Source organism: Macaca mulatta, chromosome 5 (genome assembly GCF_049350105.2).
Source record: "Macaca mulatta isolate MMU2019108-1 chromosome 5, T2T-MMU8v2.0, whole genome shotgun sequence".
Taxonomy (NCBI): domain Eukaryota; kingdom Metazoa; phylum Chordata; class Mammalia; order Primates; family Cercopithecidae; genus Macaca; species Macaca mulatta.
The window spans coordinates 118,807,952-118,835,475 of NC_133410.1; the positions used below are offsets into that span (position 1 = coordinate 118,807,952).

The following is a 27,524-nucleotide window of genomic DNA, read 5'->3' on the forward strand; positions in this document are numbered from 1 at the left end:
GAATGGCCTGTTAGTGACTTCTTTGTCTTTGGATACATCTGGGCTACACAACCTAATTGAGTCAGGGCTACCACATGTGGTAGTGTAAATTGTCATTTGCATATATGAAGCTTCTTTGAATTGTGCAGTGTATCATCTGCATAGTGTTTACTGTGGGCCTGATATAACCTACTAAAGTGGTTAATACTTAAAAAGAGATTAGCTTTTTTTCTTCCAGCTGCAAAGACACCGTTGCTTAGTTGTTCTCCCAAGACTAAGCATTTTTTATCTGTTTTTAGGGGAGACATCAAATTTTTGTTTGAGTAGCCCCTACAATTTTTTTCATAAACTACCTACTTGAACCTTTTTTAGATTGATACCTAAATTTTTTCATCAAAAATTTAAATACTTGTAGTTATGTAATTTTTAATGTATATGCTGGCTGACTTTTAAAACAGAGATGTTACATTATTCTTTCAAATGTACCCTTTGGAATGATACCTACCATCCTTTTGCAAAAAACACGAATAGCCCTTCTTTAACATTTGAAAAGTTTAGATTTTTCGTTTTTCTCTTTGATGGCATATCTCCTTTCCTTAATGAAATAATAAAATATATTCTTATACTAGAAACTCTTTTATCACTCTATTGTGCTTTTCCATGACAATAATGTATAAATTGAAATGTTAAAATGTGTTTCATTATCTATGACTTTAAGTCTCTAAATAGTATTTTTTCTTTTGAATGAAGCCATCAATCATTACAACTTTTTCTCTCTCTCTCTTTTTTTTTTGAAACAGACTCACTCTGTCACCCAGGCTGGAGTGCAGTGGCATGATCTTGGGTCACTGCAACCTCTACCTCCCAGATGCAAGTGATTTTTATGTCTCAGCTTCCTGAGTAGCTGGGATTACATGCATGCGCCAACATGCCTGGCTAATTTTTGTATTTTTAGTAGAGATGGGGTTTCACCATGTTGACCAGGCTGGTCTCAAACTCCTGGCCTCAAGTGATCTGCTTGCCTAGGCCTCCCAAAGTGCTGGGATTACAGGTGTGACCATTGTGCCTGGCCAATCACTACAACTTTTACTGTTGGCATAAAATTGGTCAAAACAACGTAAACATCATGAATTTTGGTATTTATGTAAAGTACATTTTTATCGGAAATACATCTTTAAGTGAAATGAATGGGCTTTCTCCTCTCCCCACTATAGCTTTGTATCTGAGTTGAATATGATTCATTGTTAGAATATGATAATGTTCAGATAAGTTTCATTCTTAGTTTTTATTTTCATGCACATAATTGCTGAGAAGCATTGTTCACATAAAGTAGATTAGAATTATATTGGAAGAGTTCTGCTAAAGCAGTATCATTCTGTTTTACTTAATTTTGCTTTTACTCTTTTTACCCTTCTGAGTTACATGTCAGAAATTATTGTTTGTTAGATTTTATTTTCCAGGTGATAGTTAACATTATTATTTCATATAGCAGTTTGTAATTTGCAAATCCCTTTAACTTTTTCTATCTGTATTATTGTCTCATCAGATGGAACAAGCATGTCATATGTTATCTTCCTTTTATAAGTGAGGAAATTTAAGTTTAGAGAGGTTACATGTCTTACCTAAAGACCTGCAGAGTTGGTAGGAGAGGTACCCAGGCCCATTGCACACCTTTTGCCTTCAAACTCAGTACTTGTTTTAGTCTATCAGCAGTTATTCAAAATATTTTGAATTTTCTTCTACCATGGCCAATATATCTTACCATACTGTTTATTTATTTATTTATTTTGAGACAGGGTCTTGTTCTCTTGCCTGGGCTGGAGTGCAGTGACTCAGCTCACTGCAGCCTTGACCTTTGAGCCTACTGGGGCTCAAGCGATATTCCCACCTCAGCCTCCTGAGTAGCTAAGGCCACAGGCACACACCACCACATCTGACTAATTTTTTAACAAATTATTTGTAGAGATGAGGTCTTACTGCGTTGCCCAGGCTGGTCTTGAACTCCCAGGCTCAAGTGATTCTCCTGCCTTGGCCTCCCAAAGTGCTGAGATTACAGGTGTGAGCCACTGTGCCTGGCTACCATACCCTATAAATGTGTTTTTATCAAAAACAAGCTGTGATACAGGCCGTTTATTTTATGGATGATATCTCCGTATAACCTGATTGGCAGAAGCAGTCCTCAAAACATAACAAAGCATATACTACTAAGTACTAACAGATGCACTTGTTGGTAAATATTTTTTTGTTAAAAAGATGTAGAAAGTGTTAAATATTTTATAAAATATAAAAATTAAGAATTGACTATATTTTATCATGAAAAGGTTGTAAAATATTTTATTGCACATGTCACATTGACTCTGAAATCACAGAATTTTTATCTGTGAGTTTTAGTATGTCTTAAAAACACTTGGTAGTCCTAGGAAGTACTCCATTTGTTTTTAAAATAATTACAACCAGGCATGGTGGCTCACGCCTGTAATCCCAGCACTTTGGGAGGCGAAGGTGGGTGGATCATTTGACGTCAGGAGTTCGAGACCAGCCTGGCCAACATGGTGAAACCCCGTCTCTACTAAAAATATAAAAAAAATAGCTGGGCATGGTGGCACACGCCTGTAATCCCAGCTACTTGGGAGGCTGAGGCAGGAGAATCGCTTGAACTGGGGAGGCAGAGGTTGCAGTGAGCTGAGATCATGCCACTGCACTCCAGCCTGGGCGACAGAGCAAGACTCCGTCTCAAAAATAAAAATAAAAATAAAAATAAAAAATAAGTAAAATAATTAGTAGGACTGAGTGCGCCAGTCAGGTTAGTGGGAGGTTTTTTTTTTCTAACGATGTGTCCTAAAAAGAACAGCTGAAAATAATTTTAATTCAATATATACAAAAAGATGTTTTTGAAGTTAGTGATATAGCTCACATTTATTTCATATTTAGTATGTGTCATGCACCATTCTAAGCATTTGAAATATATTAGCTCATTTAATCCTTACCACAACCATTTGAAGTTTTACCCCATTTTATAGATAATGTAAGTGAAGAACAGAGGTTAGTAACTTGCTCAAGGACATACCAGTAGTAAGTGATAGAACCTGGAGTTGAACCCAGAGTCCCCATCTTTATCCACAATGTCATGCTCTTTCTCTGTTCAGTATTTCCTACTGTGTACTTTATATAAGAGGCTTGTATACATTAGAGCAATGTGTCATAGTAAGAATTAGGATAAACTAAGGTCATGTGTTTCCTTTGTAAAGTAAAAGAAAGGCTGTCATTAACACGGGCACTTTTTTAGGTGGATAAGTTTGAGGAAAGAGAGTATTTATGGGAATCGACATCTGAAAATTGATTTCCTTAAAACCATTCTTTTGTGGGGACCCTTGAAAAGTCTTCTAGTGTGTACACCTGGTTTCCAGTTCAGGAAAGAGAGCAGCTACTCAAAAGTCTGAACTCCTGAATTTAAAAAAGCTAATCTCCACAAGAGATTTGTTCTGTTAAGATTAGTTTGATTTATTCCCGGTATAGCTGTATCTAGGGAACACTGAAGAATATTAAGCAGCACCAACGATATGTTCTCCTGGAAAGGTTTGCCTGAGGGTACTTTAATGGTAGGTAATTTAAACTAAATGTCTTTTTGAAAATATTGGGACCCTTTGAATAACAGAGTGCTACGTCATGTTAGAGTCTATAAAGTGTTTCATGTTTCTTGGTTTAGTAGATTTATACCTTGGAAGCTCTGGTTAAGATAGAATAAATTATGATATAACATTTCTTTTCCATTTGGTGGTGGTAGAGTAGATACTCAGTGTACATACATTTCTACAGTGAGTTTCAGGCTGAGCTCTGGGAAAGGATGTCGTATTTTACCACCTTATATATTTGAGCTTTGTATCTCATACATAGAGTTTGGCTCTTAGAGAGAATCTGAATTAGAGGCACTTCAGGAAGCATTCACGTATCCTGGAATAGATGACTTGGCTGTCAACCCCTTGCCGGCTGTAGCTCCCCATTTGTTGTAGTCCATATGTGCTATACCCAACCTAGAGCAGGGTGCCTTGCCTGGCTAATTTGTTTTTTACTTTTTACAGAGATGGGGGGTCTCAATATGTTGCCCAGGCTGGTCTTGAACTCCCAGCTTCAAGTGATACTCCTGCCTGAGCCTCCCTAAGTGCTCAAATTATAGACATGAGCCATTGTGCTTGGCTCAAATTTTTATTTTAATTGGGCTTTTTTTGTCAGAAGAATGTGCCACTCTGAATTTGTTTTTGGTATTAAGTTTGTTTCTTGTATTACCTGAACCTATTTTACGTTGATTTTTATTTTCCCAGATGAATTTGTGATGCTGCTATTTTACCAATTTTAAAAGATGTTTCAGCAAAGCTAGCAGATTTTTCCATGACTTTTTAGTCATTGTTGAAAGATCAAAGCTTCATTCATCTACAGTTTAACCTTTGCTTCTACCAACTCAAATTTTTTTCTTAATAGCTTTTTTCTTACTCTAGAGAAGAGTTGTTTACCCATGCTAATCAAGTATGCTAGTCACCTGAAAAAAAAATAAAGAAAGCGTTAAAGCACTACCATGCATGTGATTTTGGCCAGGCAGGGCTTCGTTGTACCCCCAATATTAGGAAATGTTCTTGAAAATCCCCACTATGTTTTTGGGCTTTCTTTTTTCTTTTTTTTCAAAGTAGAGCTGTGAGATTTTCCGTACAAGGATGTTTATTCTTATTTATGAAGTGTTTTCTTTTTCTTTTTTTTTGAGATGGAGTCTCGCTCTGTCACTAGGCTGGAGTACAGTGGCACAATTTCTGCTCACTGCTACCTCTGCCTCCCGGGAGAGGCGATTCTCCTGCCTCAGCCTCCCGAGTAGCTGGGACTACAGGCGTGCGCCACCACGGCCAGCTAATTTTTGTATTTTTAGTAGAGATGGGGTTTCACCAGGATGGTCTCAATCTCTTAACCTCATGATCCACCCGCCTCAGCCTCCCAACTGCTGGGATTACAGGCATGAGCCACTGCGCCCAGCCTTCTTTTTCTATTAAGATTATTTTATTTTCCCTGTTAAAAATTGTATAGATGTTAATTTTTAAAGTCCTGATTCTACCAGATCAAATAATAGAAATACCCAATTACATTTTTTAAAGGGAGGTAGTATACAGTTACCATTATCAGTTTATTATGCCCTTTTCCACAGAATCTGCCTTCTCTTGGTGTATTTCACAAAGGATCAGTCTTAATCACCTGCTTCAGACTCACATGTAGGCAATAGGATGACACTGACATGACTGGCTGTCTCAGAAAATTCAGTTTTCTGTAATTCTCACACTTGTATGGTCACAGTTAATAAGTCTCCCAGCCCCCCTGCCCCGTCGACCCCCCACTCCCAGAGTATCTACTGTTAGCAGAGAACTATGCCGAATACAGTTTTTTTCTTTAACTGTCATTCTTTTTCTGTTATGGGAACTGAGTTTACCATCAAGGTAACATTAGCAGAAGGAAGGTACCAAGTATGTGTTTTGTATGCTGTACAAAATCAGTTCACTATAATGATCACTGCCCACCGAAAATGCACAGTCCCAAAGGAAATATATCACAGGGCCATAAGGTCAAAGAAAATAAACATGTATAGAGTTCAGTAAACTTTTCAGAGAATATTATTGCAGCTTCCTAAATACTAACTGTATTGGACAATACATGATAGATACCTTTTCACACTTAAGCCAGTTCATATTAAAGCTGCTTTTACTAAACTGCTTTGCAGAGATTTTCTAATGGTTCTAGTTTTGATAATAAATTTGCTAATATTAATATGCATGTTGGGATGTTCTTTGGAATGTCAGAATTCTTTCTCACTTTTAATGCAATGTCAAAATTTTATTTCTCATCTTTCCTGTTGGTTTGACTCTTATGTTTGTGCTTTCCACTTTACAGGCATGCAGTATGGTGAATATGTTAATAACCAAGCTAGCTCCGCACCAACTCCCTTGTCATCAACTTCCGATGATGAGGAAGAGGAGGAGGAGGATGAGGAAGCAGGTCTGCTTTAGCTTTACACCAGTTCTTGATCTTTTCCTGCTCAAGTTTTCTTTTTATTTCTACAGTCTTTCTTAGCCTTTTAAAAAAGAGTCTTTGAAGATTTAGCATGATGAACTTACGAGGTTTGCATTATAGAAGGTGTGTCACATAAAATGAGGTGTGTGTTTGTTTTGTTTTTCCTCCTTTAGGCATCTTTGCCATATTGTAAATAATAGAATCAGAATACCTCTTTCATGATAGTAGAGTGCATTCTTCTTTCAGAAATGCGTTTCCTTCCATGTCACATGCAAAATAATGAATCCTGACTGAAGCTTTTGGCTGATGATTGCTCTAGCATCATTTTAGGAATAATGCTTCATTTTCTGCTTTGCATGCTACTTTAGTCTAATCAAAATAAGCCATGCGGATTTTATAATAGGGATAGAGAAATAGGACAGTGTTTTAGTGAGGTCCTTTTGGCTCTTCTTGTCATGTATTTGGAAGGCCCAGAATTTGTAGTTATTTTCCTGCTTCATGAAGTAGTACATATCTTGCTAGTTGAAGAAGTTGTGCATATGGTTATGTGTTGCAAACTGTTTAATATCTTTTTCTGCCTTTGATAGGTAGAACACTGCTAAAAATTAAGCAGTTCAGTTCCTCCATTAATTCTAATACAGGTTGAATATCCTTTATCTGAAATGCTTGGGGCCAGAAGTGTTTCAAATTTCAGATTTTTTGAGATTTCAGAATATTTGCTGCAAATACATAGATAGCTTGAGGATGGGACTCAAGTCTAAATACTAAATTCATTTATGTTTCATATACACCTGTGCATATAAACTAAAGGTAATTTTGTACTATATGTATTTTTTGTTTTTTGTTTTGTTTTTTATTTTTGAGACAGAATCTCACTCTGTCCCCTAGGCTGGAGTGCAGTGGCACAATCATGGCTCACGCCAACCTCCGCCTCCCAGGCTCAAACCATCCTCCTGTCTCAACTCCCATGTAACTGGGACTACTGGGACTATAGGTCACCCTACACAGTTAATGTTTGTAGTTTTTGTAGAGATGGGGTTTCATCATGTTGCCCACACTGGTCTCGAACTCCTGCACACAGGGAATCCACCCACCTCAACCTCCCAAAGTGCTGGGATTACAGGCATGAGCTACCTCACCAGGCTTGTACTATATATATATATATATATATATATTTTTTTTTTTTTTTTTTTTTTTTGAGATGGAGTCTTGCTCTGTTGCCCAGGCTGGAGTGCAGTGGAGCAATCTCGGCTTCCTGCAAGCTCCGCCTCCTGGGTTCACACCATTCTCCTGCCTCAGCCTCCCGAGTAGCTGGGACTACAGGCGCCTGCCATCACGCCTGGCTAATTTTTTGTGTTTTTAGTAGAGATAGGGTTTCACCGTGTTAGCCAGGATGGTCTTGATCTCCTGACCTCATAATCTGCCCGCCTCTACCTCCCAAAGTGCTGGGAGTACAGGCGTGAGCCACAGGGCCCGGTCTTGTACAATATTTTTAATAATTTTGTACATGATACAGAGTTTTGCCTGCGACTTGTCGTATGAGGTCAGGTGTGGAATTTTCCACTTGTGGTGTCACGTCAGCCCTCATAAAATTTTGGATTTTGGAGCATTTTAAGATTTTGGATTTTCACATTAGGGATGCTCAACCTATAGTTTAAGACTGAACCAATAAGTGATGATCTTTCAAGTTATTATATGTGACCATAATTCTCCTGTTCTAAATGGGAAGATCTGTTCTACAATCATTTTAACAAAAAATTTCTATTTCCTGTGCATTTAAAAATATGTAAATCATTATATGCGACTTGAGGGGATACAAATTGGGAGTGGTGGGAAATAATTTTTCTTGCTCTAGATATGTAAGTACCCATCTATGTTTCTGAAATTTTTTTTGTAATTTTAAATTTTAACAAAATTTCAAACTCACAGAAGTGTAAAAGAACCCCTCATGTACACTTTACCCAGATAAACCATTTTTGCCACACTTGCTTTATAATTCTTTATCAATGTATTTTTTTCTATACCATTTGCAAGTAAATTGGAGACATCATGAACTTTACCGCTAATACTTTATTTATATTTCCTAATCATAAGGTAGGTGTCTTACATAGCCAAAATACAGTTATCAAGAAATTGAGCATTGATGCAATAATAGCTGATAACACAGTTCATTGTCAAATCTCAGTTGTCTCAAGTAGATCTTTTATAGCTATTTTCATAGTCCAGGATCCAATCTGGATCATGCATTGAATTTAGTTGTCATGTTAGAGTTCTTCAGTCTCCAACAGTTCGTTAGCCTTTCTCTTTCCTTGCCTTAACATTTTCAAAGAGTACAGACCAGTTATTTTGTAAAATGTTCCCTTATGTGGGTTTATCTGAGGTTTCCTCGTGATTACAATTCAGATCATGCATTTTTCTGAGGATTATCACTAAAGCAATGTTGTGTTCTCAGTGCATCCTATTTGAGGCACATGGTGTCAATTTGTTCTCATATTGATGAGGTTAACTTCTATTATTTGAATAAGGTGGTATCTGCCAGGTTTCTCCACCATAAAGTTACTATTTTTCCCTGTTAAAATTAATAAGTAATTTGTGGGGAGATTCTTTGAGACTATGTAAATGTTCTGTTCTCCAAAAAAGAAAAAAAAAAAAAAAAAGATCAGAAAGATTTGGCGACTGGGTGCAGTGGCTCATGCTTGTAATCCAAGCACTTTGGAAGGCCGAGGCAGGTAGATCACCTGAGATCAGGAGTTGGAGACCAGTGTGGCCAAAATGGTGAAACTCTATCTCTACTAAAAATACAAAAATTAGCCAGGTGTGGTGACGCACGCCCATAGTCCCCACTACTCTGGAGGCTGAGGCAGGAGAATCGCTTGAATCTGGGAGGCAGAGGTTGCAGGGAGCCAAGATCTCGCCACTGCCCTCCAGCCTGGGTGGCAGAGTGAGACTCTGTCTCACAAAGAAAAAAAAAAAAATTTTAGCATTTATGGCTTTTTTCTAATGTCTTGTTTATTATTTTTCTTGAGTATATTATAAATTTAAAATTCTTGAGTTTTTATGACATTTGGATTTTAATAATACCTAACATTTTTAGCATTTACTGAATGCCTGTCATAGCAGTACAGAGCTTTTGTGTCAGTTTTTCTAGACTCACATCCCGACTTTGTCACTTTCTAGCTTTGTGATAATGATGCTAACAATTACATATAGTTGTTTTAAGGATTGAAGATGTTGTTTGTAAAGAGCTTAGAACAGTGTGTGGCAAATGGTGAACACTCAGAAAGATTAGCTGTCGTTACCAGCATTGAAATTGTGTTCTTGTCTGTTCTTCTCAACAATTCTGCAAGGCAGAAATAATCAACTGTATTTTACAGATGAATTAACTGCAGCCTGAACAGGTTAAGTAACATTTGTCTGTGGTCACACAGCTGCTCAGTAGGCAGAGTAGGGATTCAAACTGAGGTCTCTCTGCAGGAAAGTATGAAAAAGAAGGTGTCTTCCTATCCAGTGAGAGAACATAAACCACCAGAGTAGGTGGGAAGTAAAGGGCACGTGACGGTAGTCACTACAGTATTAAACTTAGATGTTATCTTACTCCTGTGTTTTTTTCTGTTTCACAAAATAAGACTATATTATTGGCGTTTTTACTATAGTCTTGGTGTTCTGTATTCATGGTTTTATAAAATAATATCTTTGTTGGTTGCAAATTAAAGAAACATTCTCAGTGGTGGGATGGGAAGAAAGTCTAGCTTTAAAAGGAATTTTATTTTTTTAAACCCTGCCCAGTTACAATAATTTTTTTCATATGTACAGAGGTAAAAGAAAGTGGCTGAAATTGGTGTGGGGATTACATGTAAGTGTCTAATAAAGTAGCGATTTGGAGTGCTTTACTTCTTAAGCATTTCAGTGACATTTATTCCCTTTATTTGTGAGATTTTTGTGTGTTTAGTTTATGTGGGATTGTTCTCCAACTTTGAAAAAATTTCATTGAACTGTGATGAAAAATCAACCAGCAGATTGGAGAATCAGAAGGCATTGTGTTAGCAGTGTTAAGTATTGAGGAAAGTTTGGCTGAAAGCTGAGGAAAAAAAACAATTGGAAAATCTATCAGGAAGTATTTGTCTTGTTTTGTTTTTTCCCACTCTGTAGCACTGTTTGGAGATTGAGGGAAAAGAGAACAGGAAGAACATTTCCTGAGTCTCTTGCTAATATCTGTTACACCTGTGATATCTGTTAAGTTGTAATTGTAGCCCTGTGGAGGAGGTGTTATTATGAGATCTGTTGTTACTAATGAGTAGCTCAGAGATGTCAGGTGTCTATTTTCCCTCAACTGGTAGGGAGTGGACATGAGGAAATCTCAGATTATCTGGTTAATTTCAAAAAGTTTAGCAATACTAGTAAGTATATTACCTTTGTTGACCCATATTGCTTGTCTTTTAGAGAGAGAGAACAGCTTAAGCCTTTTTTTTTAAAGGCTTAATTGCTTTCTGATACTCTTCCCTAGCTTCAAGGATTCTGAGCTATTCTTATCTGTTCTCCTCGTTACTTCTTTAGATTTCAGCTCCCTCTCTTTTTCTCTTTCCTTTTTTCTTCTTTCAAGCTGTAATGTAGAGCCAGTAAAAGAATGAGAGAAAATTGCTTCCAACTACTGCGTTTCATACTTAACCCCCATTTGATCTCAGAATACTTAATATCACTAATTGCAATGTGAAGTGACTGAGGCAAATCGATACTATCTAGGCATTAAGCATGGGACAAGTACCAAAGCTATTGATTGAGTGGAAACCAGTTTGTATGCTGAAAGCAGTATTTTGCTTGCTATCAGGATTCCAAAGATCAATATATTAGCGTAGCTGTGGCCATCAAATACTTACATGATAGGGAAACAGATACCATATGATTACAGTACAACTTGAAAGGTGTAAGCGGGCATGGTGGCTCACGCCTGTAATCCTAGCACTTTGGGAGGCCGAGATGGGCGGATCACCTGAGGTCAGGAGTTTGAGACCAGCCTGGCCAACATAGTGAAACCCCATGTCTACTAAAAATACAAAGATTAGCCGGGCGTGGTGGCCGGCGCCTGTAATCCCAGCTGCTTTGGAGGCTGAGGCAGGAGAATCACTTGAACCTGGGAGACAGAGGTTGCAATGAGCCGAGATCACGCCACTGCACTCCAGCCTGAGTGACAAGAGTGAGACTCTGTCTCAAGAAAAAAAGAGAAAAGAAAAGTGTATTAATTCAGGGTTGAGAATGTGCCCCTGCATAGGAGAGGAAATGATTTTCTGTGGGCATACAGGAAAAGTTTGACAAAGGATTTGAAATTTGAAGGATGATTAGTAATTTGTCATGTGGAGAAAGGAAATTATGGCTAACAGACCAACATGCATCATGCATAAACAGAAGAAAAAATGTAGTATTGGGTCAAGAGTCAGAAGTTGGGTGTAACTGCATCATAAGGTAAAACAAGGAGGATGGTAAAGGGACAGGTGAGAGATGCAGGTGAAAAGGACAAGTAGAAGCCAAATTTTTGAAGTTTGTTTTATGACAATGTGAAGGCATTTAGACCTTATTCACTAAGATGGTGGGGAAATTAGTGAAGGTTGTTTTTAAGCATGTTCAGAATGTTAACATACAAGTTTTCAATAAGGTACTGTTTTTTAAAAATACCTTTTTGATTTTTTTGCCAGTAATGGCATGACCTCTAATTAATGCATTAATTAGAATGCATTAATCTAAATAGCAAAATGTCATGAGTCTGTTTATCTTACTGATTTATTTGGGTTTGTAACATTGCTTTGCTATTTTTGACAAGTTCAAAAATAGAGATTTGCAGTTATTTTTTCTTCTGAAAGTGAATTTAAAGTGAACTAGCAGATTTCAAACTAGTAAACAAAATAGAATAAAAAATTAATACTTTAAAGCTTATAGCATTATTAAAATGAACAATCTTTAAAATATTAGCAGTTGATTTGACATGAAAGAAGCTAAACAGCATAATTGAGTAATAGTATGTTCTTTGGAATAAGTGGATGTATAAGTAATCTTTTATCTTTGGACTTTATTTTTTTTCAAGAGTGGTTATTTCTTGATATATACATTTAAAAGTTTTTCTTAGAATTCCCATGATATTTTTAATAGCAGTTTTGGGAAATAATTCACATACCATAAAATTCACCTATTTAAGTCGTGCTGTTCTGCAGTTTTTAGCATTTTCACAAAGTAGCAACCATCACTACTATGTAGTTCCGGAACATTTTCTTCACCCCAAAATAGAAACTTCATACGTTTTAGCATTCTTCCCATTCTACCCTCCCCGCACAGCCACACAAAGCTCTAGGCAACCATTAATCCTCTGTCTCTATAGATTTGTCTATTTTGAACATTTTATATGTAGAGATCATATAATATGTGGTTGTTACTTGCATCTTTCTCTTACCATAATATTTTCTAGGTTCATCCACATTATGGCATATGTCAGTACTTTATGATTTTTTGTTGCCAAAAAAATTCCATATGTGAATATATCACATTTTATTTATCCATTCATGAGTTGATGGACATTTGGGTTGTTTCTACTTTTTGGCTGTTACGAATAATCCTGCTGTGAACATTTGTCGACAAGTTTTTGTGTGGGTTTCTGTTTTCATTTCTCTTGAGTAGAATTGCTGGGTCAGAACTCTGTATTTAACTTTTGAGAAACTGCCAAACTGTTTTCCAAAGTAACTGCACCATTTTACAATCCAGTGAGGATTCTAATTTCTCCACATCTTTGGTAATAAGTTTTGGCAAAGATGTGGAAAAATTGGAATCCTCATTGGATTGGTTATAATACATCCTAGTGGATGTAAAGTGGTATCTCGTTGTTTTGATTTTCATTTTCCTAATGGATAGTGATGTTGAGTGTCTTTTCATGTGTTTATTGGTCATTTGTTTTATCTTCTTTGGATAAGTATCTTTTGCCCATTTTAAATTTGGTTATTTGTTGTTTTATTGTTGAGTTGTAAGAATTTGTTACATATTCTGAACATTAACCCCTTATCAGATATATGATTTGCAAATATTTACTCATACTGTGGGTTGTCTTTTTACTTCTTGAAGATATGGTAACCTTTAGAGCACAAAGTTCTTAATTTTGATGAAGTCCAAGTTATTTTTTTTCTTTTGTTGCTTGTACCTTTGATGTCATATCTTAAAATTCATTTAGTCATGAAGATTTATTCCTATATTCTAAGAGTTTTGTAGTTTTAGCACTTACATTTTATGTCTGTGATCCATTTTGAGTTAGTTGTAGTGTAAGGTGTAAGGAAGGGGTCCAGCTTTGTTCTTCTGCATGTGGATATGCCTGGTTGTTCCAGCACCATTTGCTGAAAAGAATATTATTTCCCCATTGAAACGTCATGGTAAATTGTTTAGTTTTATTAAGGTAAAAATATATATAACATAAAATTAACTGTTTTAAAGTGTATCATTCAGTGGCATTTAATACATGTACAGTGTTGTGTAATCCCTACTTCTATTTAGCTCAATCTAACTTTGTGAAGTACTAGACATTTTCATCATCCCAAAAGAAAATCCTACACTCAGTCACTCCCCATTTTCCCCTCCCCCCAGCCCCTGGCAACAACCATCTACTTTCTGTCTCTATGGATTTACCTATTCTGGATATGTCATATAAATAGAATTATATAATATATATGATCTTTTCTGTCTGATTTATTTCACTTAGGCAAATTTTCAGGTTTCATTCACATTGTAGGGTGCATCTATACTTCATTTTTATGGCTAAATATCCCATTTTATAGATACACCATATTTTGTTTATTCATTCATCTGTTGATGAATATTTGGAGACTTTTGACCTGATATATCAGCATTCTGCTTTAGTTTAAAATTCACAAATAAAAGGAACAAAAAGGAAAGGGCGTTATTTTCCATTAATTTATTAAGAGGAAAAATATATGTGCAAAATTGTTCTACTTATCACGAAGAAGGCACTTCGTAAATATTAGTGTCTTCTACCTATTACTTATTTTATGGGTGTCTTCATATCCACTGTCTCATTTAGACCTTGTAAGAACATAAAAAACCACACATAGGACATTTAAAAAATCGTTAGCATTTTGCAGAAGAGTTATATAGCAAGTTACCTTCACTTATTCTCAGGAGAAAAAAACCACAAGGTTATATAGCAAGTAAATAATGGAGTTGAGGTAACTGCAGTCTTTGCCTCCAAATCATGTTCTTTGCTAATAAGAAAATATTCCTACACAAAAAGCATTAGCTGTTATGCCCTGAGTCAGTATACCTAATTCTCGTGTTTATCTAAAATTATTCAATGAAAGATAATTATACATACCTGTTCTTTTCCTATCACAGTTGAAAATTAACCTAAATGTCGTTTAAATACCAGTTATAATATTGGTATTAAGAGCAAAGGATAACTTCTGTAGCACAGAATTTTGTCTTACTGTGAAACAGAGCAAGATTTGTAACATAATAGAGGGATCATGCAGATTTTTTGTTTTCTTCATCATAATATACTCTAGCATATGTACCTAGGATAATTGTAGGTCTCAAAATATGTGTTGAATGAATGGAAGAAGTATATTGTTTGTTCTATTCATGTGACCTGTGACCAGATTTCATCATAAATTGCTACTGAATTCTCATCTTAACAGGTTTTGAATGAGCACACATAATAAAAATTCTTGTAGTCTAACATTTATATAAATTAGTGTGCCTTTCATTTATATTACCTTATTAAATATGGCAGGTATTATTTAATCTCTATTCTGCAGCTATAGAAAAGACACAGAAAAGCTTAGTAGCATGCCAGATAGCAACCTAAGCTACAGACTCCTCATTTATCAATGTCTCAAACAGTGCGCTATGATATAAATAAAAGTCATTAAAATTTAATTACCTTAATATACCCTAAGATTGATAAAATGTATTTAGTATTTATCATTAATGATAAAATATATTTGGTAGATGTAATCCTTAAGATGTGACTATATTAACATTTCTATCAACCTCAAATTTTTATATATATGTTTGACTACTTTTAATAGTTTAATATCTTTTCTTCTCTAAGATGCCTTACATGTTTAACTGAATTTTATCCCACTCATCGGCTTCATTTTCTCTCCACTCTCATCTTCTATTCTTAACAGAAATTCATTGGTTTTTAAAATGTCTCTAGACATCAATCATTTCACTTTTTTACTAGAATCAGGAATTTTCCTAGTTCAGCAAAAACATCTTTTTCAAAATTGCCAAAGGCTGCTTTAAGATACTTTGTCATTTTAAACCTAGTAGATGTTTTGGTTTTCTTTTTAGGTGTTGACAGCTCTTCTACCACAAGCAGTGCTTCTCCAATGCCCAACAGTTATGATGCCCTGGAAGGAGGCAGTTACCCAGGTAATTTGTTGTTTTGTGCTTGCTTGTTCTTCATTTTAAAAGTTATTGACCATCAATTGCTTTCAAATGTGAACATGTATTACACAAAATAGCAGGCTATATTTTTAACAAGAAAAAAAAGAACATTTTTCTGGCACTTCTCAGCCGCAACTTAATAGCATTAATTGTCACTAACAACTATGAAGGTTGTTTCTGGGGCTATTATTTTTTGTTGTTATCATACTCTTTTTCTAAAAGATTGTCAATAGCTTTTCTCTTCTTTCCCCTTCTTTTTAAAGAATAACTGCTCCTTAAATAAATTTTATATTTCTAATCTCATGCTTAGGTCTTTGAATTCTTTTCAACCAGCCTCTGAATATAGTCTTTGACTCTTTGCTCCCTCAGTGGCTTCTGGCTGCCTCTAGTAGGTAAATAGATGCTACCCCCAACTTGGGGGTGGGTTTTGGAGACATCACTTTTAACCATATCTGAAATCACTTTAGCCATTACATTCAAGTACAGGAGTGGATAGTATTGAAAGAAAAAACTATCATTTCATTTTAATATCTTATACTGTGATTTTTCTTGCTCTCCTGACCTCTGTCTCTCTTTTTCTAATGATTCCAAGCTTCAAAACTAACAGAAAAAGCAGTTTTGCCCTTCTCTTTATTTCTTATCTCTTTGTTGATGATCCAGGATGAAGTTTAATTGAAGTGGGAATGTTCTATACTTAAAAAAAAAAAAAATACTGTCTTGCTATCACTATTCTGTGAATCAGTAGAAAACTTCAATCTTTTCAGCTCAGTATGGAATTACCTTGTAATATTTTAAAAATACTGCTACGTGTGGTGGCTCACACCTGTAATCCCAGCACTTTGGTAGGCCGAGGTGGGCGGATCACAAGGTCAGGAGATCAAGACCATCCTGGCTAAGATGGTGAAACCCCGTCTCTACTAAAAATACAAAAAGTTAGCTGGGCATGGTGGCGGGCACCTGTAGTCCCAGCTGCTCGGGAGGCTGAGGTGGCAGAATGGCGTGAACCCGGGAGGCAGAGCTTGCAGTGAGCCGAGATCTCGCCACTGCACTCCAGCCTGGGCGACAGAGCGAGACTCCGTCTCAAAAAAAAAAAATTTTTTTTAAACTACTTGAATAAATGACTCAGTTTTTTGTAGTTAAGGATTTTTGCCCCTAGGAATTTTGTTTGTGTGTGTGTGTGTGTGTGTGTGTGTAAGAAGTTGTAAACCATTCCAAAAACAATTTCTTGTCAAGATAGTCTAGAAGAATTGCTTAATTCACTAAAAGATCAACAACCATATAGTATCCCATGAACTCTAAATTAATGTGAAACGAAAAATGTCTAGTGTAGTATAGTTGAAAGATTCTGGCCCTGCAGTCAGACTTTGGTTTCTTTGTATTCATTCAGTCAACAAATTCTAATCTTGTAATCCTATGTGTTGAAAGTATTTCAGTAACCTTGGACAAGTTTTCTTCCTATTACACTGCACCAAAATTAAAGAACTATGTGAGCATCTGTAGCAGTAATGTTAAATGAACTGTAGGCCTACTATATGTCAGGTACTAGGATAGATCTGTAGAATTCTTTCCTGAAGAAGGGGAGAAGATTTAGACCTTCATGTTTATAACTCCAGTTTTCTTTCCTCCTCCTCCTCCTCCTCCTCCTCCCTCTCCTCTCTCCTCCTTCTTCTTCCTCCCCTTCCTCCTCTTCTCCTCCTCCTCCTCCTCCTTCTCCTTCTCTTTCCTTTTTTTTTTTTTTTTTTGAGACAAGGTCTCATTCTGTCACCCAGGCTGGAGTGCAGTGGTGTGATCATGGTTCACTGCAGCCTGGTACTACTGGACTAAAGCCATCCTCCCTCCTCGGCCTCCCAAGTAGTTGGGACTACAGGTGCACACCACCATATCCAGCTTTTTTTTTTTTTTTTTTTTTTCTTTTCGTAGAGATGGGGTCTCACTTTGTTGTCCAGGCTGGTATCAAACATCTGGCTTCAAACAGTCCTTCCACCTCGGCCTTCCAAAGTGTTGGGATAATAGGCATGAGCCATTCATTGCACCCAGCCCCATTTTTTTTATTTCTTAAGCTGATAAATTGTCATGTTACAAGAACTTTCTGCCTATGTTTCCATCACCATGAGGAGAGACAAGCAAGAGATCTAAGGATTATGACACCGTATTGAAGGTCTTACCCTCTTAAGAAGTCTGGGAGGTTACCAGAAAGCCAGTAAGCTGATCCCTGCCTAGTCAGCACAAGATGATAGCAGAATGTCTAGGAATGTATCTTCAGAATTAGACCCAATAAGGAGATGTGATTCCTCAAGGGAAAAAAAAAAAAGATTGATTCAGTTAAAGTTTCTAAGAATATATTTTTGCAGAATCCAAATGCTGCTGGTGAAGGATATCTTATGAACTAAAATGAATGCACATTGTAGATTTGACTTCATAATAGGACTAAACAGTCAATATGCCAAACTGTTAATAATGGTTATGTGTAGAGTAACTTTTAGAGCTTCTTTTTATTATTATTGTTTTTGTATATGATATTTAAGTTTTCTCCAGTTTTTTTGTTTTAATTCCACTTTGTTTTAAATTTAAATAAGGGCATTTATTTATTAAATACATTTTACTTGACATTTATTGCATACTAAACATTGTTCTAGGAGCAGGACGCTATTCTAGACAGTATCTTTTTTTTTTTTTTTGATACAGAGTCTCACCCTGTGGCCCAGGCTGGAGTGCAATGGCGCAATCTCAGCTCACTGCAACCTTAGCCTCCTGAGTAGCTGGAGCTACAGGCACCCGCCACCACACCCAGCTAATTTTTGTGTTTTTAGTAGAGATGGGGTTTTGCCATATTTGCTAGGCTGGCCTCGAACTCCTGACCTCATGATCCACCCACCTCAGTCTCCCACAGTGCTGGGATTACAGGAGTGAGCCACTGCGCCCAGCCTCTAGACACTATCTTTCATGCTTGACTAACAGTTTTGCTACTGCAAATAATGCACATTTATAGAGGATTATGGAAACATGCTACTCCTTCCATAGAGTTAGTTTCTATATAGATGGTAGGGTTAGATAAAGAAAATTGGAGAAAAGAGTAGTTGGCACCCTTTTTATTGCTTGCTTTGTTTTGTGGTGCTTAGTGTCTGCTGAGAGCATTTTTTAAAACTGTATTAACTTTGTGTGTGTGTGTGTGTGTGTGTATTATACAAATATATTCTTATCTGTTAGAATTATCATCTCAAGGGGCTCACGCCTATATGCTCCGCACTTTGGGAGGCCAAGGTAGAAAAATCTCTTGAGCACAGGTGTTCAAGACCAGCCTAGGCAACATGGGAGACCCTATCTCTATTTAAAAAGAAGATGGTGAAATTATGTAAAATATGGGGTAGAGTTTTCTCGTAAATACTCCTGTAAAAAGGAAAAAAAAAAAAGATGTCGTATGACAACATGTAAAACAAGATTAGCAAAATATTGATAATTATTGAAGCTTAGTGATAAGTATATGGGGTTCATCATTCTCCCTACTTTGCGTGTGTTCAAAATTTCTTAGAATAAAAAGCTTTAAAAAGAAAAAAGGACATGTCAGGGGTTATGGACTGGATCAGGAGTCCAGTCTTTGTGGAGTCTTGATTTTCAGTTGTTAACACCATGTGTTTCCATTTTTTAGATATGCTTTCTTCATCAGCAAGCAGTCCTGCTCCTGATCCCGCCCCTGAACCTGATCCTGCTTCTGCTTCAGCTCCAGCTTCAGCTGTAGCTCCTGTCATCCCTCAGCCTTCAAAAATGGCTAAGCCTTTTGGCTATGGCTATCCAACACTTCAGCCTGGTTATCAGAATGCTACAGCACCACTTACTTCTGGAGTACAGCCCAGTAACCCGGTATATTCTGGATTCCAGCAGTATCCTCAAGTATGTATTCAGTTGTATACACACATTGTAACAGTTATAAAACTTAATTCTGACAAATTCCTGGTGGGAATTACATGTCAGCCTAGATCAAACATACATAGAATTTGATCTCAGCTTTTTTGTGTGTATATATGTAGAAAAAGATTAAATGAAATATAAATATCACATTTTTAAAAAGGTTAAATCTAGATCAAGATATTAGCTATGATTTTATTTTTCTTCATTGTATCTTTATTTTTCACTCTGCAATTGCAAGTATTAATTTTATAATCAGAAAATTTAAGTAAATGTTAAGTTTTTAAAAAAATTTTGTATTATCAAGCTGGCATTCTCCTTAGAAAATGACAGGTAAAATGTGATTTGGTCCCTACCCTGCATTTAAAGAACTTTATGACACATAACTCATCTTGATGAGAGCCTCCACACACATAAATATGCTCATAGGTTCACATGCTTATTTACTGCTGAAGTGGCTACATTATCTGGGGTAAAAACCCGTGGTTCGTCATCTTGCAGCCAGGAAAATTTAGGACGCGGACACACATGAGGAGTTTATGGGTGGAAGTTTAATAGGCAGAAGAGAGGAGAAAGATAAACAGCTTTCTCGAGAGGGGCCTCCAAGTGGAAAACACTGGCTGGAGGTGGATGCACCAAATCTTATAGTCCATCTTGAGGAGGCAATGTCTTATTTACTTAGGGCTCACAGATCGGTTCAATTAGTTGTTACCTTTACATGAGGCGTTGGGGGAGAGGCTGGTTGCCCTACCCTAATCTTCTTATGCAAATAAATTATCCTTGGCCAGCACCATCTTGTCTGCTCTTTACTGTACACGTGACTGGCAGAGAAGGGAATGATGGAGCTGCCATCTTGAACATGTCTGGCCCCTAGTTCCTGCCAGCATTCACCCTTGGAGGCCGCCAGCTTGCTTGTCTATGTCTGCAGCTCCACTTTACAGGCTGCTCTTCCTTAGAGAATGGTTTGGGGCTGCTTTACATTAAAAAGAAAAGCCTTAACTGAGGATTCACATACCCTCACTATCTGCCTAAGTTATTTCTTCTTAACTCCTATCACTGCTGCTAGGACCCATTCTGACATGACCTTTTCTGGAGCCATCTTGTAAACCTAGCAGTTTAACAACTGATACGATATTTATACAGTGAAATACTTGACAGTATTTCATTCACATCTGTATTTCTTGAGAAGAAAATAAAATACAGGGAAACAAATTTTTTTTTTTTTTGAGACGGCGTCTCACTTTACCGCCTAGGCTGGAGTACAGTGGCGCGATCTCGGCTCACACTACAACCTCTGCCTCCCAGGTTCAAGCGATTCTCCTGCCTCAGCCTTCCAAGTAGCTGTGATTACAGGTGCCCACCACCATGCCCGGCTAATTTTTGTATTTTTAGTAGAGATGGGGTTTCACCATTTTGGCCAGGCTGGCTCGAACTCCTGACCTCAAGTGATCCGCCTGCCTCGGCCTCCCAAAGTGCTGGGATTACAGGAGTGAGCCACCACGCCTGGCCAGGAAACAATTTTAATGACAAGAGTATTGCTACTTACAGAAAACTGTTCTCAGTTGACTAACCTTATAGAAATTTTATGGTGAAGTAAGAATGAAAATGAGAAATAGGATAATCAGTGAGGAGCAGTGGCTCACTCATGTAGTTCCAGCTACTCAAGACTAAAGTAGAAGGATTGCTTGAGCTCAGGAGTTTGAATCTAGCCTGGGTGACATACCAGGAAGCCATCGTGAGTGGGGGTGGGGCAAAAGAAAAAGGAAAATTATTTGTTTTTGGAATTTAACCTTAGAATTAAAGTACAGAGGAAAAAGGGAGGAAGAAAACTGAGAGAGACATTAGAGGAATATGGTTGGTTAGTATAGATTTCTCTGCCTCCCATTTGCTGGATTTTATTTATGGCTCTGTTATGCCATGTGAAACAATTTTTAAGTCTGTCTTGTTTGACTTTTGTACTTTTAGGCAAGTTCCTATTTGGGGTTGCAACATATTATTTACTTAGAATTTTTATGACAAGAAAACCAGGTTCAAAGAAAAGGTTGATTCTTGGAAGTGTTGAGCAAGGAGAAAAAAAATTATTTTGAAATAGTAAGTGGTCTTAAATAATGACTTAGGATAATAGTCCGCAAACCATGGCCCTCTGGCCAAATCGAGCCCACTGCCTGTTTGTAAATAAAGTTTTATTGGAATACAGCCATGCCCATTCTTTTATGTTATTGTCTATGGCTGCTTTTGCGCTGCGGTAGTACAGTTGAGTAGTTGCAAAAGAGATCATGTGGCTCTCAAAGCTTTAAAATACTGACCATCTGACTATCCACTGAAAAAGTTTGCTGACCCCTGACAAAGGAGTATAGGAAGTATTTTTTATTTCGTATTTTATTTGGGAGGTTATTTTAGAAGTGTCAAGAAATTAACTTTGGGATAAGAGTAAAAATATTCTACCGGAATTAAAAAATACAACATCATTTTCACAATCCTTTTTATATTCTGGGTCTAGTACAAGTTTTAGAAAAGTTTGGATAAAGGGGACAAAGATATACTAAAAAGTAACCTGGGTTATCAATCACACTTAAGTGAGCATCATAAAGCCAAAATATTTAGAAGTAGACTGTTAGAAAGGAACCATTCCCACCTTTCTTTTCTTTTACATAATTGGAAGCATACCATATGTACTTGTGTCTAGATTATTTTGCTCAACATTATGCTTATTGTGTGATTGTAATTCATTCGTTTTCATTGTTCTGTGGTACTCAATCATGTGAATAGACCAGTTTGCTTATTTGTTCTATTGTTGATGGGCATTGGGGTAACTTTCCAGTGTGGGGCCATTATGAATGATGCTATTGTGAACAATTCTGTCCCTGTCTTTTAGTGAGTGTATATATCTAGGAATGGAATTGCTGGGCCATTAGATATTCATTTTTCAACTTTAGCAGTTAAAGCTAGACAGTTTGCCAAAGTGATGTTCTGATTTATACCTCAATAGCAGCATGTGAGAGTACAGTTGCTTCACATTCTTGTCAACGCTTGGAATTTTGACTTCTTAAATTTTAAATAGTCACCTTCCTTTCATTTTGTTAGGAAATAGAAACTCAAATAAGTGAAATCACCTGTCCAGTACCACGCTTGGTTCTAAGAATGCAAAAGACCTTGCAGTTCAGAATTAAGCACTTTTTTTCTCTTTAACTGATAAGGATTTGTACAGTAAAAAGTCATACTCAGACTTTTTACTGTAGATATATGGATATATGGATCTTTCCAAGGAAGATTACAAGCAGCTATTTATTTTTGTCTGATCCGAATTTAAAACCATTTTTTGAACACTACTGTTTTAGGGTCAGTGAACAGTAATGATTTAGGTATACAGCTAGGACCTACATTTAAATTCTTATCTACTAAAAAAAGATGATAAATTTTCATCGAAGATTAAAATTATCAAACTTTTTTAAAAAAAGCCTTTTTTTTTTTTGAGACAGAGTCTCGCTCTGTCGCCCAGGCTGGAGTGCATTGGCATAATCTCGGATCATGGCTCACTGCCACCTCCGCCTTCCAGGTTCAAGCGATTCTCCTGCCTCAGCCTCCCAAGTAGCTGGGACTACAGGCATGTGCCACCGCGCCCAGCTAGTTTTTTGTATTTTTAGTAGAGACGGGGTTTCGCTGTGTTAGCCAAGATGGTCTGGATCTCCTGACCTCGTGATCTGCCCACCTTGGCTTCCCAAAGTGCTGGGATCACAGGCGTGAGCCACCACGCCTGGCCCATTTAATTTCGAAGTTCCAGGTAGGGTAAGAATATCTTAGCTTAGCTTTAAACAGTCTTAACAGTCATAATAAAGTTGAAATGGCTTTAAATGTTGTACTTAATGTAGTGCAATGAAAGAGCTCTGTGTAAGGGCTTTTCTTTGTATTGATAAATTTGAGATGACTTTTATTAAGTAGTGGGAAACCCTAACAGTTGGTTTTTGAAGGAAAAAAAACACCTTAAAATTTGTTTTATAGGGTTGAAAAACAGGAAAAAGGCTGATGCTTAAAAACAAAAATGGGCCGGGTGCGGTGGCTCAAGCCTGTAATCCCAGCACTTTGGGAGGCCGAGACGGGCGGATCATGAGGTCAGGAGATCGAGACCATCCTGGCTAACACAGTGAAACCCCGTCTCTACTAAAAAATACAAAAAACTAGCCGGGCGAGGTGGTGGGCGCCTGTAGTCCCAGCTACTCGGGAGGCTGAGGCAGGAGAATGGCGTAAACCCGGGAGGCGGAGCTTGCAGTGAGCTGAGATCCGGCCACTGCACTCCAGCCTGGGTGACAGAGCAAGACTCCGTCTCAAAAAAAACAAAACAAAACAAAAAAAAACAAAAATGAAAATTAGAAAAATATTTTCAGTGAATATATGAAAAGCCAGATATAGATACTACATAGCTTTTTAAAATTACAAATTTAGTGAGATCAATTAGAGAAAATGCAGATAAACAAAAGGTAAAATATTAATAAATGTTAACCAGTATTTCTACCAGGTTGTAGACAGCAATGCTTGGAGTCTGTCTTTCCAGGTTTCTTTCACTACACCTTGCTAGGGAAGCCAGGAAAGAAGCTGATTGTCTAGATGACTTGTTTAAACAAACAAAAGAAGTTGAAAAATACAAATATCACTTTGGAAAATGTTTAAATTTATTTAACAGTATAAGAAGAAACCTTTCTTATAATATCTTTCATCATTTTGGTACTTGTATGTTTTATAATGAGTCTCCCATTTGCGGGGCATAACTCAGTTTCAAAATCAGCATCCTTTTAAGCTTGGTGTGCTTCTGTGATCCCAGTTAAGACAGGAGAATCACTTGAGCTGAGGAGTTTGAGACCAACCTGGGCAACATAGCAAGAACCTGTGACAAAAGAAAAAAATCCTTGTATGTGTATACACACACATACACACACACACAAACTTTATCATACATAAATGCACATACATACAGTCATGTGCTTCATAATGACATTTTAGTCAATGATGGACCCACATATATGATGGTGGTCCCATAAGATTATAATGGAGCTGAAAAATTCCTGTCACCTATTGACTTTGTAGCTGTGCTAATGTCGTAGCACAGTTATGCACAGTGCATAATACTTGATAACAAAAATAAATGACTACTGGTTTATGTATTTACTTATACTAAACTTTTTATCATTATTTTAGAGTGTACTGTTTCTATTTATAAAAAATAAAAGTTAACTGTAAAGCAGCCTCACACAGGTCTTCCAGGAAGTATCCAGAAGAAGGCATTGTTATCACAGGAAATGACAGCTCCTTACATGTTTTTACACCTTAAGACCTTCCAGTGGGACAAGATGTGGAGGTAGAAGACAGTGATTATTGATCCTGATCCTGTGTAGGACTAAGCAAATGTATGTGTTTGTGTATTTATTTTTCAACAAAACAGTTTAAAAAGAAAAAAGTTTAAAATAGAAAAAAGCTTATAGAATAAGGCTGTAAAAGGAAGAAAATTTTTTGTACAGCTGTACAATGTGTGTTTTACACTGTTTTTGCAAAAGTCAAAAAGTTATTTAGATTGGTGCAAAAGCCATTGTGGTTCTTGCCATTGAAAGTAATGACAGGCCAGGCGCAGTGGCTCACGCCTGTAATCCCAGCACTTTGGGAGGCTGAGGCGGGTGGATCTCCTGAGGTCAGGAGTTTGAGATCAGCCTGGCCAACATGGTGAAACCCTGTCTCTACTAAAAATACAAAAATTAGCTGTGCTTGGTGGCGGGCGCCTGTAATCCCAGCTACTAGGGAGGCTGAGGCAGGAGGATTGCTTGAACCCGGGAGGCAGAGGTTGCAGTGAGCCAAAATTGCACCAGTGCATACCAGCCTGGGCAGCAAGAGCAAGATTCCGTCTTAAAAAAAAAAAAAAAAGTAATGACAAAACCCACAGTTACATTTGCACCAACCTATTAAAATAAGTAGTTTATGAGGTAAAGAAGTTACAGTAAACTAATGTATTATAGGAGAAAGAAAAACTTTTTTTTTCCCACAGAGTCTCGTTCTGTCACTCAGGCTAGAGTGCAGTGGCACAATCTCAGCTCTCACTGCAACCTCCACCTCCCAGGTTCAAACGATTCTCGTGCCTCAGCCTCCCAAAGTAGCTGGAAGATTACAGGCACCTGCCAGCACGTAACTGGCTAATTTCTGTATTTTTAGTAGAGACTGGGTTTCACCATGTCGTCCAGGCTTGTCTCAAACTCTGGACCTCAAGTGATCCACCTGCCTAGGTCTCCCAAAGTGCTGGGATTACAGACGTGAGCCACCATGCCTGGCCAAAAACTGTGTTTTTATAGGTTTGATAAAGCCTAAATGTGCAGTGTTTTTAAAGTCTACAGTACACTGGTGTCCTGGGCTTTCACCTTCACTCACCACTCACTGACTCACTCAGAGCAACTTCCAGTCCTGTAAGCTCCATTCATACTAAGTACCCTATGCAAGTGTACCATCTTGTATATTTTATACTATATTATTCCTGTAGTTTCTGTGTTTAGATATACAAACATCATTGTGTGCAGTTGCCTACAGTATTCAACACAGTAACAGTGCTGTGCAGGTTTGTAGCCTAGGAGCAAGAGGCTATATCATATAGCCCAGGTGTGTAGTAGGCTATACCATCTAGGTTTCTGTGTACACTCTGTGATGTTTACACAAGGACAAAATCGCCTAATGACACATTTCTCAGAACATGTCCTCATCACTAAGCGACGTGACTACACACACACATTTGTGCATTTGTCTTAACTATTTCCTTAAGTGGAATTACAGAATCAAAACATTTATTTAATGGGTATTGTTTTTTGTTTTTTGGTTTTTTTTTTTGAAATGGAGTCTCACTCTGTGTCCCAAGCTGGAGTTCAGTGGCACGATCGCGGCTCACTACAACCTCTGCCTCCCAGGTTCAAGTGATTCTCTTGCCTCAGCTTCCCGAGTAACTGGGATTATAGGCATGTGCCACCAAGTCCAGCTTAATTTTTGTGTTTTTAATAGAGGTGGGGCTTTACCATGTTGGCCAGACTGGTCTCAAACTCCTCACCTCAGATGATCTACCTGCTGTGGCCTCCCAGAGTGCTGGGATTACAGGCGCGAGCCATCACATCCGGCCAGCATTTAATTCTTTTAAGACTTTGGAATTTCTCTCTACTAAATAGAATTTTGTTCCTACTCTGTGTCAGTACTATTCTAGGCACTGAGAATACGAGAGGAGGCTCAGTGAGCAAAACAGTTCCTGCTCTTAAGAAGGTTGGTGGGAGGTCAGGATTAATAAGACAATAAATAAGTAAACAAATAGTTTATTTCAAGTAGTTACAAGTGCTGTGAAGTAAGACAAGTTGAACTAGTTCTCCTGTCTCAGACTCCAAGTAGCTGGGACTACAGGCATGTGGCACCACGCCCAGCTAACTTTTTTTTTTTTTTCCCTGAGATGGAGTTTCACTCTTGTTGCCTGGTTGGAGTACAGTGGCACAATCTCGGCTCACTGCAACCTCTGCTTTCAGGTTTCAAGCAATTCTCCTGCCTCAGCCTCCCGAGTAGCTGGGATTACAGGCACCTGCCACACCATGCCCAGCTAATTTTTCAATTTTTAGTAGAGACGGGGTTTAACCATGTTGGCCAGGCTGGTCTTGAACTCCTGACCTCGTGATCCACCCACCTCAGCCTCCCAAAGTGCTGGGATTACAGGCATGAGCCACTGCGCCCGATCTAATTTTTGTATTTTTAGTAGAGATGGGATTTCAATATGTTGACCAAACTGGCCTCGAACTCCTGAAGTCAAGTGACGCGCCCACCTTGGCCTCCCAGAGTGCTGGGATTGCAGGCGTGGGCCACTGCACCTGGCCTCATTTTATAATTTCTTTTGTTGTTTTTACCTTTGTTTGTATCCTTTAAAAGGTCTTTTCAGCCTTAAGATTAGGAAAATATTCTAGCTATTTTTTTTTTTTAGTTATTTGATGATTTTGGTTTTGCATCATTAATCCGTCTAAGGTTTTATTTTGGTACATAATGTAAATAAGAAGTCTCATTCTCTCCCCTTCACCTGCAAAATGGTTTACCCTTAGTTCACTATCACTTATTAGGTAATCTGTCTTCTCTCTCTCATTAAATATCCCACCTTTATTTTATGTCCTAAATTC

General features: G+C 37.5%; 1 protein-coding gene and 1 non-coding gene across 5 annotated transcripts in view; both read left to right on the plus strand.

Moving 5' to 3' along the window:
* SEC24B (SEC24 homolog B, COPII coat complex component) overlaps positions 1-27,524 on the plus strand; it is a 106,647-nt gene that overhangs the window by 41,592 nt on the left and 37,531 nt on the right. For 2 of the 4 annotated variants that reach the window (XM_015139009.3, XM_015139010.3), the window contains exons 4-6: positions 5,902-6,006; positions 15,361-15,441; positions 19,103-19,344. In XM_015139009.3, the coding sequence (XP_014994495.1) occupies positions 5,902-6,006; positions 15,361-15,441; positions 19,103-19,344 (428 nt within the window). The remainder of the gene's footprint in view (positions 1-5,901; positions 6,007-15,360; positions 15,442-19,102; positions 19,345-27,524) is intronic. The other 2 variants (XM_015139011.3, XM_015139012.3) reach the window with 1 other exon arrangement.
* On the plus strand, positions 12,756-12,850 carry MIR576 (microRNA mir-576). Its single transcript, NR_032621.1, has one exon. It is a non-coding gene; the product is annotated as a microRNA mir-576 (primary transcript).